The sequence below is a fragment of the Melopsittacus undulatus genome, chromosome 1 (assembly GCF_012275295.1).
Source record: "Melopsittacus undulatus isolate bMelUnd1 chromosome 1, bMelUnd1.mat.Z, whole genome shotgun sequence".
Taxonomy (NCBI): Eukaryota; Metazoa; Chordata; class Aves; order Psittaciformes; family Psittaculidae; genus Melopsittacus; species Melopsittacus undulatus.
This window is the reverse complement of record NC_047527.1, coordinates 114,004,326-114,021,516: the sequence shown is the minus strand read 5'-3', so window position 1 is coordinate 114,021,516 and position 17,191 is coordinate 114,004,326. Positions and strand designations below refer to the sequence as shown.

Here is a 17,191-nt window from a genome sequence, read left to right as displayed (position 1 = left end):
AGTGGGGGTATGAGATACACCTATGCATTAAACATTTAGTATGTGCTAGTACCCCTCCTGACTCAGTGTCTTACATCTTAACTGAGGCACCAGCTGTCCCCATCGACTCTTCAGATGCTAAGAACTTAGTGTTATCTATCTCCACAGTACTCTAATGAGGTCAAGTGGCACTATGAAACCAGAGCTGAAAGCCCAACCTATTCTAAAGTATGTTTTTGAAGAGTCATGACATAACAATTTTGAAAACTATAGAGGCCCATAAAATCAAAACATAATAATGTAAAATTAAATTCTTACATTGCCACATTTTCTTCACTGATTGCACATTTCCATATTGCTCCTGTCACAGCTGCTAAAAGTTGTTTGTTTTCAGAGTTAGCAAGCAGAACAGATAGTGGCTGTAGACCTCCATGCTGTCTAACGAGGTCACGTGTTTCCTTATCTTCTGCACACTGTACAAGAAAAATTAAATATATATACAATGTGAAATGTTAAAATTATTTCTTCAAAAGCTAGGTGTATTATGTTGTAACTAGTAAAAGCTAATACAGAACAAAACATAAATATTATATTAAAGTATCAGAATATGCTAACAACTGAGCAAGAGAATTTGAGAGCAAGTGCTACTATATATGCAGCAGTGCTTATACTGTCACATTGTCTACTTTGTGAGCAAAAAATCCATAAAAAAATTAAGCAGCTCTTTGCACTGTATGCCATACCTCTCTCCATTGCTACCCATGCAATTTAGGGCTTGTACATAAGAAGAGCAATTAGGAATTTAATTACAATATTAAACATGCATCTAAAATATTCTCATATGAATTATTCAAAGACCATCAACATTTTTATGAACACATTAGAAAAATAGTAAAATTAGAAATATTAAAACTGACAAACACATGCAAACAAAGGGCTAATCCTGGAACTGATCTACTGATTATAACAACAAAATTACCTTAAATATGGCACTTGCACAATGCATCTGAAGCTCCACATGTTCACTTCTCAGATTTTTCACAAGGTACTCAACCATTCCTTCTGTCTTTATTGCAAGTCTGTAACTTGGCTAAAAAGAAAAACTGCATCTTTAAATCCTGAATATTAAAAGTTAATAATACTAGTCACAGTAATAATACAGTGCTACAATTCTAGGCTTTGATATTGAGAAGCCTTGTACTATATTTTAAGTACAGATCATCTGCATTGCTTTGAAAATAACTATTCTGTTTTCTAAGTTAATCAAATACATCAATCCTCTGCAGTGCTCAAATCACATTTAAAACCAGGTGCTGCAATGCTGATTTTGTAGCCACCTGGCTTAAACAGAATTCAGTACATTCTGAAAGGTGTCCAGGCTCTCTGCTCACAGCCAAGGAAGAAAAAGATGCTTCAAAACGGGATCATGAAATACCCACCCCCTTCAACAGGTCTACTACTAGAACAAGGTTAGAAAAAACTGTTCTTAGAATTAATTTTTTTTTGTGACCTTTTCTTCCAGATTTTAACCCACAGGCCTTGTAACATGGGACCATTATTTAAGAGAGGAAAAACATTAGTGTAAGAGATGCATTTAGTGTTATTTCCAAATTCAGCCAAATAAGAAATCTCAAAAACTTCTTCTTTTCAATACAGACTTACTGAAACTAAAATCTGCCAGGTTGCTGTCTCATGGAGCATGCATAAACCTGTGCAGTTTCAGGAAGCTATTTTGAAAATACAAGGTGGTTTAAAATGTAAAATCTTTTGAAAATCATGTATTCCATGTTTCCAATTCACCAAGAGAACTTATGTATAATTTTTATCTTAATGTGAAGTAAGAGTCCACAAAAAGAAAAATAACCACTCATCCTATATGGCAATGGTACAAACTACTTGTATTCAAATTTAAAAACTGAACATACTCAGACCAGTGAAACCTGCCAAGGGAATCTGTAAAAGAATCACATATATTGCTTTCTCCTTTTTTCAATTGGTCAGACTTCATTTTACCCAATTCACAAGACCATTGTAAACCATACTGTCCTGCACTGCATTGGATCTTCTTGGCCACACCTGCAGGTTAGCTTTGTAGAATTTAAATGTACTGATTAACCAGAATATAGCATCTTAAGTTGCCAAACTTGTCAAGTATGATGAAAAAAAAAAACAAACCCCAACAAAAAAGCCCTCAAAACAAACAAAACAAAAAAAAATCAGAAGAAAAATAAAGCTGGTTAAGGATTTAATTTCCATATGTTTTCTTTCACAAAGAACTCCTAGCCTTTTAAACAAAAAAGATGTTGTCTTTACTTCATTACAAGCTGTGACTTTCTCAAAACACTTTGGACACACAAAGCATCAACTTCCAGATGGGTAATTGCCCTGGTTTAAGTCGAACGCATGCTTCCTTTTAGTAGCAAACTGTTTTAATGTTTAGAAATAATGCAACGCCATGTCGTTACTTACAGTTGAGGCACATTCTTGTAGCGTCCCCACTACTGGAGTTAAGATGTTTGCATGTGAACATTTGAGCCATCTAGCTAATAACGGAATGCCACCAGCTTTATGGATTGCTGCTTTATTTTTGGTGGTTTTGCTGCAGCTCCAGAGTGCCAAAGCTCCACAACGTGCCATTTCACTATCTTTTGCTTGGTATGGTATTACACTGGTTGATCCCACTGCATCACAGTCCAACAGCCCAACCTAAAAAAACCAACTTTTTAATTATCTACAGGAAAGTTTGATATTATACTGCTTTTTAATCATGGTAAAGACTACCACAAGAATCATGTACACAACACCACACTTTTTTTTTTACAAAAATGTGTATATGAAAAGGGTATAAATTTTAATGTCTGCTTACCAGTTTCTTGATTCCTCCATGCTGCCTAATTGTCTTTTGTGCTCGCTTAAATCTAGCAACATTAGCAATTGTTTCAGCTGTCAGACATTTTAGTTCTCTATCCGGAGAGTCCAATATTTTCACCATAATCTCTAAGCCCCCGAGATCTGCAATTGCATGTCTGATCAGTGTATTTTGACTAATTTCCTTCAGGATTTTTAATGAACCAATCTAAATAATGGAAAATAACAAGTTAAACATTATTTAAGTATACACAAACAGAAAAGTTATTTAAACATATGAGCTATCTAAAATATTTCGTATGTGAAACTGAATCAGAAGAAAGAAAGTGAAAATAAAAGAAACAGATTTTTTTAAATCCTTTAAATCAAGAAAATACAGAAATAAGAAAAGAAATCAATTTTATTTATACTATATAACTTTGGAAATAGAAAAAATATTCTAACAAAAAAGACACATTCATTGCTGTATTTGACAAAGCTACTTACCTGACATTTAATTTCTTCTGTATCAAGCAAATTAATTAACACTTCAAGACATCCAATGTCTCTGATGGCCATCTGACAAGTTTCTTGAGCCAGATTGAAATCTTTCATTGAACACAGTGCAATCACAGTAGCTGTTGGATTACCTCCCTAAAATAAACAAATAATAAACAAATGAGCAAAACATATTTAATATAAAACATAGTCTATTCAACAGTACTAGTTAAACTACTACTAAATAAGAAACGTGTTAGAGTATTTCAGTTCTATGATGTTAAGTAACACAGACTTCATAAGAAATAGAATTACTGGCTTTAAGATGATTGAGGGGAGATTTAGATTAGATATGAGGGAAAAGTTAGAAAAGTTTTTCACTATAAGGGTGGTGAGACACTGGCACAGGTAGCCCAGAGAAGCTGTGGCTGCCCCATATGTGGAAGTGCTCACAGACAGGAGGATGGGGCTTTGAGCAACCTTGTCTAGTGGAAGTTATCCCTGCTCATGGCAGAGGGCTGGAACCAGATGATATTTTGGGTCCCTTCCAACCCAAACTATTCTATGATTCTATGATTATGTCTGGAAATGGCACAAAGATTGGAGAAAGAATAGCACAGTGTGACAAATGACTAATATGGCTTGCTGTGAACAGTCTAGTAAATTAGGCAGTCAAGTATTGTGAGTTTTCTAAGAGTGTCTGCAGATAGCAAAAGAACACACAGTGAATCCACAGACATTTCAGAGAAGCTACTTGCATTCTTTGCATTGGTATTCACTCTGGAAGAAAACAAAGTGATTCCAATGTGTATTTTCTATTGTGGACATTTCAGAGGATTTTTCTGAAACTGAAGCCACTGTAGGAAATTTTTATTAAAAAACTCTGACACTGTGAAGAGCAACAAAGTGCTATTACTAGACAGTATTCAACTGAGTTATAAAGGAAATGGTAAAATAGTTGATTCAGTAAAAGTGGCATTTACCCTTTCACTTCAAATCGCCCTATTGCCAAACTGGGAAGAAAAAAAATGTGATGTCAACTTTAAAAAGAGTTCAAGGGTTATCCAAGGTCTTTTTAGCCAAATATCTGTGCTGGACAAATTGGTAGATTGTAATAAGGAATTAGCAGACTCTGTCTAAATATGATATTCTTGAAACAATATGAGATTCACCATGGATCTGTTATCAGATCCTTTAAAAATTTACCAAGCTAGTTGACAGGTCTAACTGAACTCCATAAGGATTTTTGCAAAGTCCCTCCCTGATAGCTTTTAAGGAGACTAAGCCACAATGTTATAAGAGCAAAAGTCATTGTATGGATTGAAAAGAATGACTAAAGAGTTAGAAACTGAGGATAGGAGCAAAAACTCAGCTCAATAAAGGGGTACGAGTTAGTGGAGTTCCACGGATCTATGTTGAAGTTACACAATTCAACATACTTATAAACACCCTGAAAGACTGGTTATGTGATCAAGTTTATTGATATTATGATTCAGGCCCAGTTGTGACAAACTGCTGAAGAACTTGCTAAGCCTAACAGGGCAATAAAAAAGCACAAGAGAAATGATGCACATCAGAAAAAAATATCTTAACTCCACAGATCAAATTACAATTTTTCAGCTGTCCATTGAAAATTAGAAATTATATCCTGAAGTTAGGGTAGATGGAAATAAAAACCATAATGGAATATCAGGAAAAAAATAGTGAACAGAGAATGTCAGTATACAACAGAAGAAATCCATGGTTCACATATACCTTAAAAACTTCATGCAGTTATGCACCCCCAGTTTCAGTAAGGTTACTAGAGGACTGGAAAACTTTCAAAGAGCAGAAAAGATAATCCAAATATTTTCAGTCTAGAAGACAGAAGCCTGAAAGGTTATGACAGAGGTCTGCAGTGTCAGGGATGGCATTGGGCATGACAGACAGTGATTGACTGTCCAATGTCTCATTAAATACAGATATAATCTCTTCGAATAATGAGGTATAGTAGGATTGAGGTTGAAAATATAAAAAATGACTTGGCTCTTCAAATGAAGTAACAGACTAGTAGAACTAGTTGCAAAAGGATTCTGCTATGAAAATTAAAAGTTTTCACTGAAGGTCAGTAAAAACATATGTATCTCATTCAATTTTCAACTCTCTGAGCTAAAAGCAAGTGGCAGCTTGGAGAGTATTAGAAAGTAATCAGAAAGTGCAGAAAGTTGCGTGTTCTTACTTCACCCTGAGAATTCATTTACAGTCCTGGGTTTCTTCTGCCTTGGTAGAATATGAGCAGACACACTACTATAAGTTACACAGTCAAGTCTTCCCCATTTGTGGAAATCAGAAGACAGGTCATCTGGAGTGCAAAAGATGAGCTTTAACCGCAGAAAACTTCCATCCTGATCGCTCTGCCTCACTTCCTGCTGCAGTCAGGTTATTGGGATATGTTATCTTTTGATGTGCCCAATACAGTTTCTTTTCTGTCTAATTTAAAGGTCATACACTTAGAAATAATGAAAACAGGACATAGCTCAATGTAGAAGTTCTATCTTGGAAACCAGAGCATATAAAAAGACTTGGGATGCTGAATATGAACTTGAGATTACAATGTAACACTTGACTAAAGGATGAATTTTGGGATGTATAATTCAAAGTACTGGATAGGAACACAGGTATTATCTCTTTAGGCACTTGTGCAACTACTACTGAAATTCTGTGTAGAATTTTTCTTTATACCATTCTAGAAGGAAAGTGAAAATACGGAGATGATTCAGAAAAGAGAAATAAAACTTATTTTAAGCCTGGAAAATTGTTGCATTAAGACAAATATGAGAAGGACTATTTAGTTTATTAAAAAGAAAATTAAGGTATGATCTATTCATAATGAATAAATAAATCTATGAGGATAGGAACGTGATCACAGAGAGCTCTACAGTGTAGCACGGATGTTTGCTGATGCAAAGTTCAAGGTACAAAAATTTAGATGAGGAGTAAAGAGCTAGTTTTCTATTGTGTGGTTAATTATTCTTTGGAATAAATTACATAAAGTGATAAGATTTCCAGCTGTGGAAATTTTTCAGTCAAGATTGGAAGTTTTTCTAAAAGATAAGCTCTATTTCAGTCACAGCTACTAGACTAAAAGCAAGGAAAAGATCAAAGAATACACCCTATGGTATGCAGAAAGTTAAACCATATGATAACAATGGATTCTTTTGAACCTGTAGCACAGATTTCCTATTAATCAAATTGTGGATGAACCCAGCTGCACAGAAATTAGAAGGGCTGTGCTACCATGTAGCTACAACAGAAGCTGGAGTGCATGAGCAATACCAACTGGTGCTAATGTGGAAGTTACAACTTAGAGCACCTAGTAAATCAAACTACAATATCCACCTCCCACATGCCTCTGGAATTCCAGGGAAGCTTTGGCTCCCATCCACATCTGAACTGTGCCGCCTAAGCCCATCTCTTTCAAATTACAGTTCTGAAACTGTAAAAAACTTTGAGACAATCCTTTCCAGAGGAAAATATTTTGCTAGATTGTACATGTCATACTGAAATACTGAATATTAAAAAACTGAATAATGTTTGCTAATATGAAACAAGAACATCTAACAAAAGCAGAACTTTTCCAGCATATTACTTAAACAGAAACAGTAGGAAAAATACAGTAAAAAAAAAAGTCTTTAAATTTGACGTGCTCTTTAATTGATACCATAAATGTAGCAGAGAATTGTGATAAAATACAGCCAAAAAGAATGTGAGAAAAATACTTCATAAAGTTCAGTAACTTGGAACATTTCTGATAAATCACTAAAGTGTATGCAGATGGCACTTCATAGATAATTTTCACTTACACTTCTTGTAGCAGTAGATTTGCACAAAATTTCCCCACAGAAAACTGGTTAAATATAAGAGTAATTTTTTAACATCTGCAACATATAGTGTCCTAAAATAAGAGTCTTATGATTTTTTTATCTTTTTTTAATCTTCATCATCATCTTAACTTCAGAAGAAAATGAAACACATCTTGCTTTAAGAACGTATTTTGAAAACATGTCCTAGGAATAAAATATTGTAACATTGTCTCCCTGTAGAAACTAGCTTGTCCACACATATCAAGCTGAAGTCTAAATAATTAAAAAAAAATCCGTAAGATATGATTACAACACTACATGGAATATTCTGTAGCTCAAAGGACTAAGAGCTGTTCTCTTATGAAGTTTGTGGTCTTTTCATATAGTATAGACTTTGAGATTTACTTTGCTTTGTATTATAAAAACTTTGCAACAGGTGCTTAAAGAGAAAACTTGTCTTTTTATTATTTGACATAAATGTAAGAAGTATATCACTAATCTGACAAGCAACTTCTCTTCTTTTGAGGACTGTTTCTCCTACAGTGAAGCTCCATTTATACATAACATAGTAATTCATAATTCACTTATTTCACATGTATAATGGTTCGCATATGACACCTAATATGGACCAGATTTTTAAAAAATAAATTACTTTAAATTCTCTTCTGTTCAACAAGAAATAGAACTTTATATATAATACATAAATGGGTTTTATCTTTTCAGCTTCCAAAATGCATGCACCACTTCTAAGTGTTTTTAAAGTAAAACCACAATAAAATATTTTTCATATGTGCTGAAGCATCAGTTCTACAAAATAAGAAATATTACTGATGGTTTCAACAATTATTTTTTGTTTCTTGAAGCTATCATTACAGTAAGTCTTGCAGTACTTACAGCATAGATTTTAACATGCATGGAAATAGTTACCTCTCCATTAAGCTGACATAAAATCTGCATCATGTTGTTATGCCATTTGAAATCTGATATGTTGGATGCAAAATAAACTCTACTGGCAGATCAACAATCAATTTTAAGGCTTGAAATTAAACACAGACTTAGTTTAAAATGTGCCTCTCTTCCCATGTAGTGGTATAACATATATATCCACAAATTAAATTAAAATAAACCATGTCAATGCTATGTTATCAGTAAAACATCTGTGCAAATGTACGTATAATATCTCTCATGATACTAGAGCTCACCACTGACAATTACAAAACTATAAAAAACATGTAGCAAAGCCTGCATCTCTTTCGCTTTTATTTTAGGTATTTAACACTTTTCTAATAACAATAATTAACAGACTAATCTAGTTAAAGCTTTTAATGTATGTATACAAAGGCAGCTGCTTTAGACAATGGTAAGATTGTATATGAATTTGATATCTGTGATTCTGACCTCACTGATTTAGCCACCACTATACTAGAAACACCTATATTTGGCAACATTGCTCCCAACAGGACTACCTGCATCCTTTAGTCCATTCTGAATGTACAGCAAGATGGAAGATGCATAAACTTTTGGCTGCATCCAGCCCACTTCTCCCTGGCTTTCTTAGTGTTATATCTTTCTCAATTTAAAAATCCTTGGGTCTTCAGAAATTCTTTATTATGATCTTAGGGAATGCTGGATACTGCTCCTGTGACCTTTTGGCAGAAACACGTTCAAATACAGCATGCCTAACACACAATGCTCAAAGAACTAGTGGAAGATGTCCTGGTCCATGGCAGGGCATTTGGACCTAAATGATCTTCATAGGTCTCCTTCAAGCCAAACCATTCTACAATTCTATAATCTAAAGTTATGGTGGCTCCTCAACCACAGCAGTAGTACAAAATAGCTACCCATTTAGTTACTGGTGACAATATTTGTTGAAAATAGTATTTAAGGTCACACTAGGGCTTCTCAAGCCACAAGGGTTCCAATGGGAGGAAAAAATGGAAATTAGCTATAGGGACATATTCTAATATTCTTAAGCATTTAACTTTTTTCCCTATAAGTTTGTTAAGTGAATTTTATAGTGAAAAAAAAGGCAAAAAGTGCCTTTGTGCTTATTCTGTGGCCATTACCTCCTAAAGCAGCTGAAATCATCTTGGTTCCCAACAAAAGTCAGGAAAGTTTGAAGGTTGGTGGCCCAAAATGTTTCACACCTAAAACAATTTTTTTTGGATGGCAGTGATAAAATAGCAATTAAATTAAATCTAGTAGGAGGCTAGAAATTGTTGTCTGGTAAATGCAGAAAACCAGAAGGCATCATGTAATTGGAAAGAAGCAAAGAGGAAGCTCACAGGAGGCATTAGTGCCTTTTAAAAATCGTATGAGTGCAAAAGCAAAAATCTCATTGAGGATGAAAACCAGAGAGTGTAGAAAGAGATGAATTAGGCAAAATCAGGAACCCTTCAGTTGGCTGAAACTCAAGAAGCAGAGAATGAAGACAACATCAAACAACTAAGAATGAAAATAAAAGAATAACACAAGCATATAAGGGCACAAACCAAAATACAACTACCAAGGGACATGCAGGTTAAAATCATAATTTTCAATTATAATAATACTTTCAATAATAATCAAGAAGAAAAAGTCCTAGTCAATGGCAAGTGTTCAACAAATGAAACCAAGAAAGCTAAAAACATTAACGGGTCTTTTTTAATGTATTAGTCTTTACTGTGTTCTAATAATGTACCATTAATGTCAATGAAGGTGTAGTAAACATTCTGCTTATGCTAAGGACATAACTAGTCAGTAAGTCTTAGATAACTTAGATTATTTCATATTAGCTGAGCTTAACAGAATCTGCTTGATGGTACTGAGAGAATTGGCTGATGCCAAAGATCGTGATTAGTTTGCAGAACATCAGAGAAAAATCTGGTGTTAACAATGGAACACAACATAGATATTGCCTATCAACACCACAGTGTTGTCAGACAAAAAAAAACCAAACTTCACAGAGAGACTTATAACAAGATTTGTAACCTGTAAGATAGAAGAAATCATCCGTATTTGTTTTGGCACTAATAAAACAACAGCTTAAGTACTCATGCTTATTCTAGGTATCATACCTCAGGAAAGATAATGACCAATTTGATGAAGATCAAAAGAGGACAGCAAAATATCTCAAAAGTATGATCTAAACAGAAAAACAGAACTGGAGTTGTTTACTCTAGAGATGAGAACAAGGTGGTGGTTTAAGGAACAGCTGCAGAAACAATAATCTGTCCTTCCTGTCCATTGTAGGTAAGACAAAAAAATAATGGCATGAGGGCTGATTCCTTCTAGTTATTAGATAAACTTTTTTAATGGTAAGAATATTTTCATTTTGGAATAATGGTTTACAGCAGTTATGAAATCTCCACCATAGGAAAGTTATAGAAATATTTGCCCAGAAGACACACAAAGAATTGATGCTGCTTTGGAGGCAAGCAGGTGGGCTAAATGACCTCCTGCATTCTGGTTTTAGCCCTGTTTTCTATTAGATATATTCACAGATTTTTATTACCATGAAATTTTGGAAATATTAAACTTATCAAATATTTCCTTCTCTTCTTTAAAAAAAGGAGGATTGATCCATAGTATATATAGTCACAGATACAGATGATAAATAATAAAATACACAGGCTGAAGATTTCAATATCACATGTCCCATTCAAATTATAACCCTTTCTAGTGAACTCAAAGCTGTAAATTTTGAAACCACGATTTCAATTGGATAGGCTAGGAAAGAAAGATACAAAATTTCCTCTAGAGTTATCTCAGGAAAGGGTAAACACTACTGAAGTTTTTGCAGATGAACTGCCAGCAGGCAGAAACATTAGCTTTTCAGATGGCTGAGACTGTACAGGAGCTGTACTGGAGACCTATGAAATATCTATCCTGGTACAGTTCTCTTCACAGCACACATTTTCTCTTTCCTTTTGCTTGAACCCTCTGACATGTTATGTAGCATAATTATACTACTTGAACTGATCTTTCTAGAGCAGAGACTTGTATCAGAATTTAGAATTGTCACAACTGACACTAGAGAAAGGATGGCTTTATGAGAAAGGCCCCATACCTGGATTCAAGACACCAGTGGTCCTGGAGCCTTTGACAAAATTTCTGCCTGCTACTGGCTAGATGCCTTTTCCAAGTATCTTTGGTTCCAACTTTCAACTGAAACCTAAAAGCATTATTGAAGCACAAGCAATAAAAGTACTAACAGGACTATAAAGAAGATGATTCCAAATACGTTGCATAATCTATAGTAAAATACAGATACATGCACTGAAAAATACAAACATCACAGTAAAGTTATAGTGCATTTCAGTTTCTTGAGAGAAAGCAAAACTACATAAAATGCAAATGATACACCTTTTGGCTCACAAACATCTCTATAAATACTGTACCTACGTGGAGTTTTTAAAATGAATTAATTTAATTTGTATTTGGATTTAGAGTGGCTATGACTGAATGCAACCCAAAAATGAAATGTTGTTTTACTTTGCATGGCAATATCAAGAATTATATTTTCATCTGTTTAGAACTATGGCTAAAATTTTTTTACTCTATTAAAAGTTGATTTTATTTACTGTGTTAAGTCCTGATAGATGCCTTAATGTGCATGTCTGTGATAGTAAGCCTACAACTGAATAACAGGAATGAAAATTGCTGTTCATGGACATTTTGTCATTCTTATGTATAATAATACTCTATTTCTGTTTATGCACATATATAATCTGAATAGAAAATACAATATACTTGGCAAAATTAAGACTGAACATACCAAGACAATATATTTTTAGAAAATACTGAACAAAATAGTTTTATGTCTTTACCAAAAAGAAAGTACATCAAACTACAGAAACCTTTATTGTTATACCAGAAATTATTTTATTAATATTCATCAGTGGAATGGAAAAACTCCTAGAACAAAAACAGTAGAATCCCAGCCCAAAATATTATTAAAATATTAGCATTTTTATAAAACAAGAAAGCCAAAGCAAGTAGTAAAGTGTGAAACAAAATTCTTCATTTACAGCTTTGTGACTTTCAGATTTTCTGTTGAACCTGACTACCTCAAATCAGACAATTTTGTAATTTTCTGATGGAAAATACCTTGAAATTTAAACAAATTCTGATAAAGTTTAATGAAAGACTGAGTACTGCTGTATAATATGTACAATATGCTTCGGCAAGGCAGTTCTTTGCTAGTGAACCTCTAAAAACTCTGAGTTTTGTTTTGGTTTAAATACTAGTTCCAATTTTTCATTCTAGTTTATAAAACATACAAGCTGCAAGTTGTTAAGAGATGAGTTATGGACAAGTATAACTGAGTTATGGAATAATTCCCTGCCCCATTTCCTGAATCTTCTGGTGTTCTTTGGCTACAGCCTGGCAGTATGTAAACCATACAGATTAATGTAAGTAAAGCCAGTGGAAAATCACAGGCATCACAAAATCACAAAATCCAAAATGCTCACTGCACAGAAGCTGCACGGCTTTAGCTGCAGATTAATACTTTGACCCTGACTCTTCACAGTGGCAGAAGCAACATATATGTTATAACGAAGACACAGTGAGTTTAAATTGTCACCATATTTTATGAAATTGAAAAGAAATGAATTCCCAAACAAAAGAATAAGTCTATTATTTTCTAAGTGAACCAGAAGGTTTTGTTAGGCAACTGCTGATTCCCTCTTGAAAACTCTCACAAGACATGCATCTATCCTGTTAGATTTCTTTCTCTGATTCATAGTAATTGGATTCTACTATTGAGGAGGTAAAAGTCCATGTAGTTCATGTGCAAACATATAAACTTTTACTTCATTGGCCTAGGAATAGTGGAATGTTTTTCCCAGTAACTTCTCAAACCTCAAACTTGTAGAGAAGTGAATTGCTGACCCAAAAAACACAGAAAACCTGGCCAAGGTAATATATAATATCTCAACACTTCAAGTTAATCTTCTCATTTGTGAAATTTTCAGTTTAGGAGTGTATTTTTTCACCACTTACATCTGGACAATTTTGTAAAAACAATGGATCACACTTTTTTTTATTCTAGGTAAATTTAGACAGAAAACTATAAAGATTGCAATGTGCACAACTAATCTATTCCCTCTCAGCCCATAAGGATGCTCTTTATGCTGCCTCTGAAATCTCCCTCCTAAAAGATGCCAACCAGTTGAAAAATACCAAGTGAACAAAAGGTGTTCCTTCAGGAAAACTGCTAACTATGGCTAAATTTGTGTTGCAAGAAGAAAAAAACCAAGCTCTCAGATGTATTTATGTGCCAGATAGCTGAGAACAGCTAGTTGGGCTAATATAGACCAAAGTAAGTCAAAGGCCAAGATAGAAATTTAAAAGTGAATCTTGGGTAAAGACAACAAAATGCTGTTTCTCAGAACAGTGAGTAACTTAGATCATATGATTTCTCAAAGAAAGGACTTATGTATATTTTAGTGACTAGAAGGCAGATAAGGTCCTTTGCATCTGTGTAGAAATTACTGGATTTTTTACTTTGCTTTTCTGATTGCTCAGACCTCAGTCTTGGTCAGATATCACAAAATTTCCACATGTTGCTGGATTTTGGTCAGCTAATTGTTAAAATTCCTTAGAGACATTTATTTAGTCCTGGTTTTCTCCAGAATCCAGATAGCCTCTCTCTTTGTTCACCAACACAGTGTCTATACAACTGTCCTAAAAATGTGACAATGTGAGGATACTTTGCAGCCCACTCCCTGAAGAGTTCAAGATACAGTGCAGATTATGGTGACAAGGAAAAAGCCAGTAGGTCTGGTTTATTGAAACCCTGCTGAGGAACCAGAAGCAAGATAAAACTGTAGAATCCAGATCACATGCACATCATCTATGTAAACAAAGCTCAACCAGTCACAAAGCTGCTCAGGCAGAGTTAGATCATAGATATCTAGCAGATGCCCATCAATTAATTCTCCTATTAACTGCCAATTAGTTTTTAAGAGTGTTACCAAATAGGCTGATCTTTATAAAGCACTTCAAGGAAAAAAGGCCAGAAAGCATGCAAAGCCCTGTGTCCAAATACATAAAGATGCTGGAATAAGAGTAGGCCTTCAAAAGACTATTTCACATGACACTCACTGATGATTTGAAATGCTTGAAAGTGTGGGGATGGGAGTCATCTGTCTAAATTCACTAATCCACAGCCATCCTACATTCTGATGATTAAGACGGAGTCACCTATAGCCATCCTACGTTCCTGTTAATTGAGATTAAGTCAACAATGAACTTAAAAACATGATCCATCTCACTCTGAATAGATGCTTAAAATATCAGATGAATCACATACTTAGAGTGCCTACTTTTTCCACTGATCATAAAGGTAGTCTTGAGTGCTCAGCTCAGCTACAAACACCTACTTTGTTTACGTTTAGAACTAGGTGAGAAGAATTCCAATCTAGGTATTGACTTTTATGTCTTGGCACTAGAACAAGGTTACAGCCTTCTCCCTGCCTTTGACCACTTCATCTGTGGAAAGTAAAGCATATCTATTTTTAGACAGAACATGCAGAGATTAACAGGAAATTAGGGTTGAATAAGAAAAAGGTTCTAGCATTAAATAAAAAACAACAAACTAACAACAAAAACCCAAACAAACAAACAAAAACAGCCCCCCCAAAAAAACCAAAACCAACAAACAAACAAAAAAAACCCCAAAAAACCTACACAAGCAGCACTACTGTTTTTAAATTTAACATTGATACTTGTAAGTCCTGACTGCAAACATGGAGATATGATATATGCCACCCATAACACAGACGTACTACTGACCTCCTGTGACAGTGTTGGACCTGCCTAAGCAATTTTGATTTTGTGCAGCACTTGGCTCCCAAAAGATAACCTTAATGTTATTACAGCTATTTTATCTTTACGGATCCAGCTAATTTGGGAAACCAGTGAAGAAAATTTAATGAGGTTGAACTAAGGAGAACCTGTGGCTAGACTACTGGAGAGCTAGCATGCTGTGGAAGCTTAGTAAGCACTGAGCAGACAGAAAAGACAGTGCCATTTGAAACCAGGCAAAAAAGATTTTTGCGAGAAAAACAAACTGATACTGATAGTTTATGAAAAGCTAAGAGGCAGATAATCTCTGGAGAAATAAAACAAACTTAAAAACTGAGCTTCGTGAGAGCATAGGAAAAATAAATATAGATGAAGACATGGCTGAAGCACAGGCATGCTTCTGAAGTAACTGCATGTATAGTAAGTCGCGATTAATTGATCCTAGGTCCAACGTGGAACATTTAAAGCCAATGAAAAATGTTGTTATCACTTCTTAAAACTCTTGATAGCTTTCAGACACAACCACATTATAATTCTTTAGGAAAGGCAGCAATTTGGTTATCTGCTTCAGGATTATAAAACCTTAAACCAGATTGAAACAGCTGTGGGAGTGTACAGTTATTTTAGAGGTACAATAGCTACAGTGGTGAAACAGTAGCTCATTAATTTAGTATTAATTTAATTACCTGCTTTTACAATAGAATACAATCCTGTAGAAAGAGGGAAATTAAACATCAGTTGTTTTACATTCTTTTCCTTAGCCCTTCTTTTTTTATATACCATATCTTTTTTACTGGTTTTTGTTAAGTTCTACACTTTTGGTTGTTTTTTCTTTATTTCTGTCTGGTCTTTCTTGTCATCAGCTATGAAACTCTAAGGAATGGGTCACCCTCAGAACATGAATTAAACTTCCACTACATAGAACTTCATCAGAGTTGGTGCTAATGGTCAAAACTCAACTGGTTGTTACGAATTTTATATGTCTCTTGTGATGAGGAATGATTGTTGGTACAGTATTTTGAGGAGAAAGCTATGCAAGTGCTTCAGAGTTGCCAGTTATAATAATAACTTGATACTTCACTATTTGCCAATATTTCCTACCTAGTAAGTTTATCATCAAAAGACTTACTTTTCATGATCAGCACTGGCTAGGTTGTTAAAAAATACATAAGTATAAAATTCAGTTTTCCCATATTTTTATCCACCCCCCCCCCTTTTTTTTTCAGTAACCACACTCTTCACCAAAATTTAAAAAGAAAAAAAAATTGGCTAATACTGGAAGATGGGAACAAGAGATGTTCATGAATAGTGAAGAAGAGAATGATATGGAGGCTGACAGATTTGCCAAGGCTGACGGGTTAGCCAGACATGTGCCTAGAAACACTAACAGGTGGTACATGATTATGTCTCATACGTTTGGTATTTTCTGAAAAATAACAGTCTGCCACATAGCCAAACTACAGCAGAATTAATTTTTCATCTTGATCTTTCAGTTCAGTTAAATAACCTCCTTCAAATTACCCTACCACATACTTTGATAAGTGAAAAGGTATATTGTTCAACATTCTAGTAATAAGTTCAGGTAAATTATCCGCAAAGTTGGTCAGTCCTGAAAAAACATTATACAGTGTCAAAATTATTTTATATATAAAAATCATAGAATCGTAGAATAGTTAGGGTTGAAAAGAACCTTAAGATCATCAAGTTCCAACCCCCCTACCATGGGCAGGGACACCTCCCACTAAACCATGCCAACTAAGGCTTTATCCAAGCTGGCCTTGAACACCGCCAGGGATAGAGCATTCACAACTTCCTTGGCCAACCCATTCCAGCACCTCACCACCTTCACAGTAAAGAACTTCCTCCTTATATCTAATCTAAACTTCCCCTGTGTAAGTTTGAACCTGTTACCCCTTGTCCTATCACTACAGTCCCTAAAGAAGAGTCCCTCACCAGCACACTTATAGGCCCCCTTCAGATACTGGAAGGCTGCTATGAGGTCTCCATGCAGCCTTCCTCAGCCTGTCTTCATATGGGAGGTGCTCCAGTCACCTGATCATCCTCATGGCCCTCCTCTGGATTTGTTCCAACAGTTCTATGTCCTTTTTATGCTAAGGACACCAGAACTGCACACAATACTCCAAGTGAGGTCTCAGGAGAGCAGAGCAGAGGGGCAGGATCACCTCCTTTGACCTGCTGGTCACGCTCCTTTTGATGCAGCCAAGGATACA

General features: G+C 34.9%; 1 protein-coding gene across 1 annotated transcript in view; it reads right to left on the bottom strand.

The window, feature by feature from the left end:
• The window catches only part of ODAD2 (outer dynein arm docking complex subunit 2), an 81,762-nt gene that overhangs the window by 47,512 nt on the left and 17,059 nt on the right, over positions 1–17,191 (bottom strand). The window contains exons 10-14 of the mRNA XM_013130019.2: positions 3,334–3,480; positions 2,846–3,055; positions 2,449–2,685; positions 959–1,069; positions 298–452 (exon numbers count right to left, since the gene is read on the bottom strand). Of these exons, the coding sequence (XP_012985473.2) occupies positions 298–452; positions 959–1,069; positions 2,449–2,685; positions 2,846–3,055; positions 3,334–3,480 (860 nt within the window). The remainder of the gene's footprint in view (positions 1–297; positions 453–958; positions 1,070–2,448; positions 2,686–2,845; positions 3,056–3,333; positions 3,481–17,191) is intronic.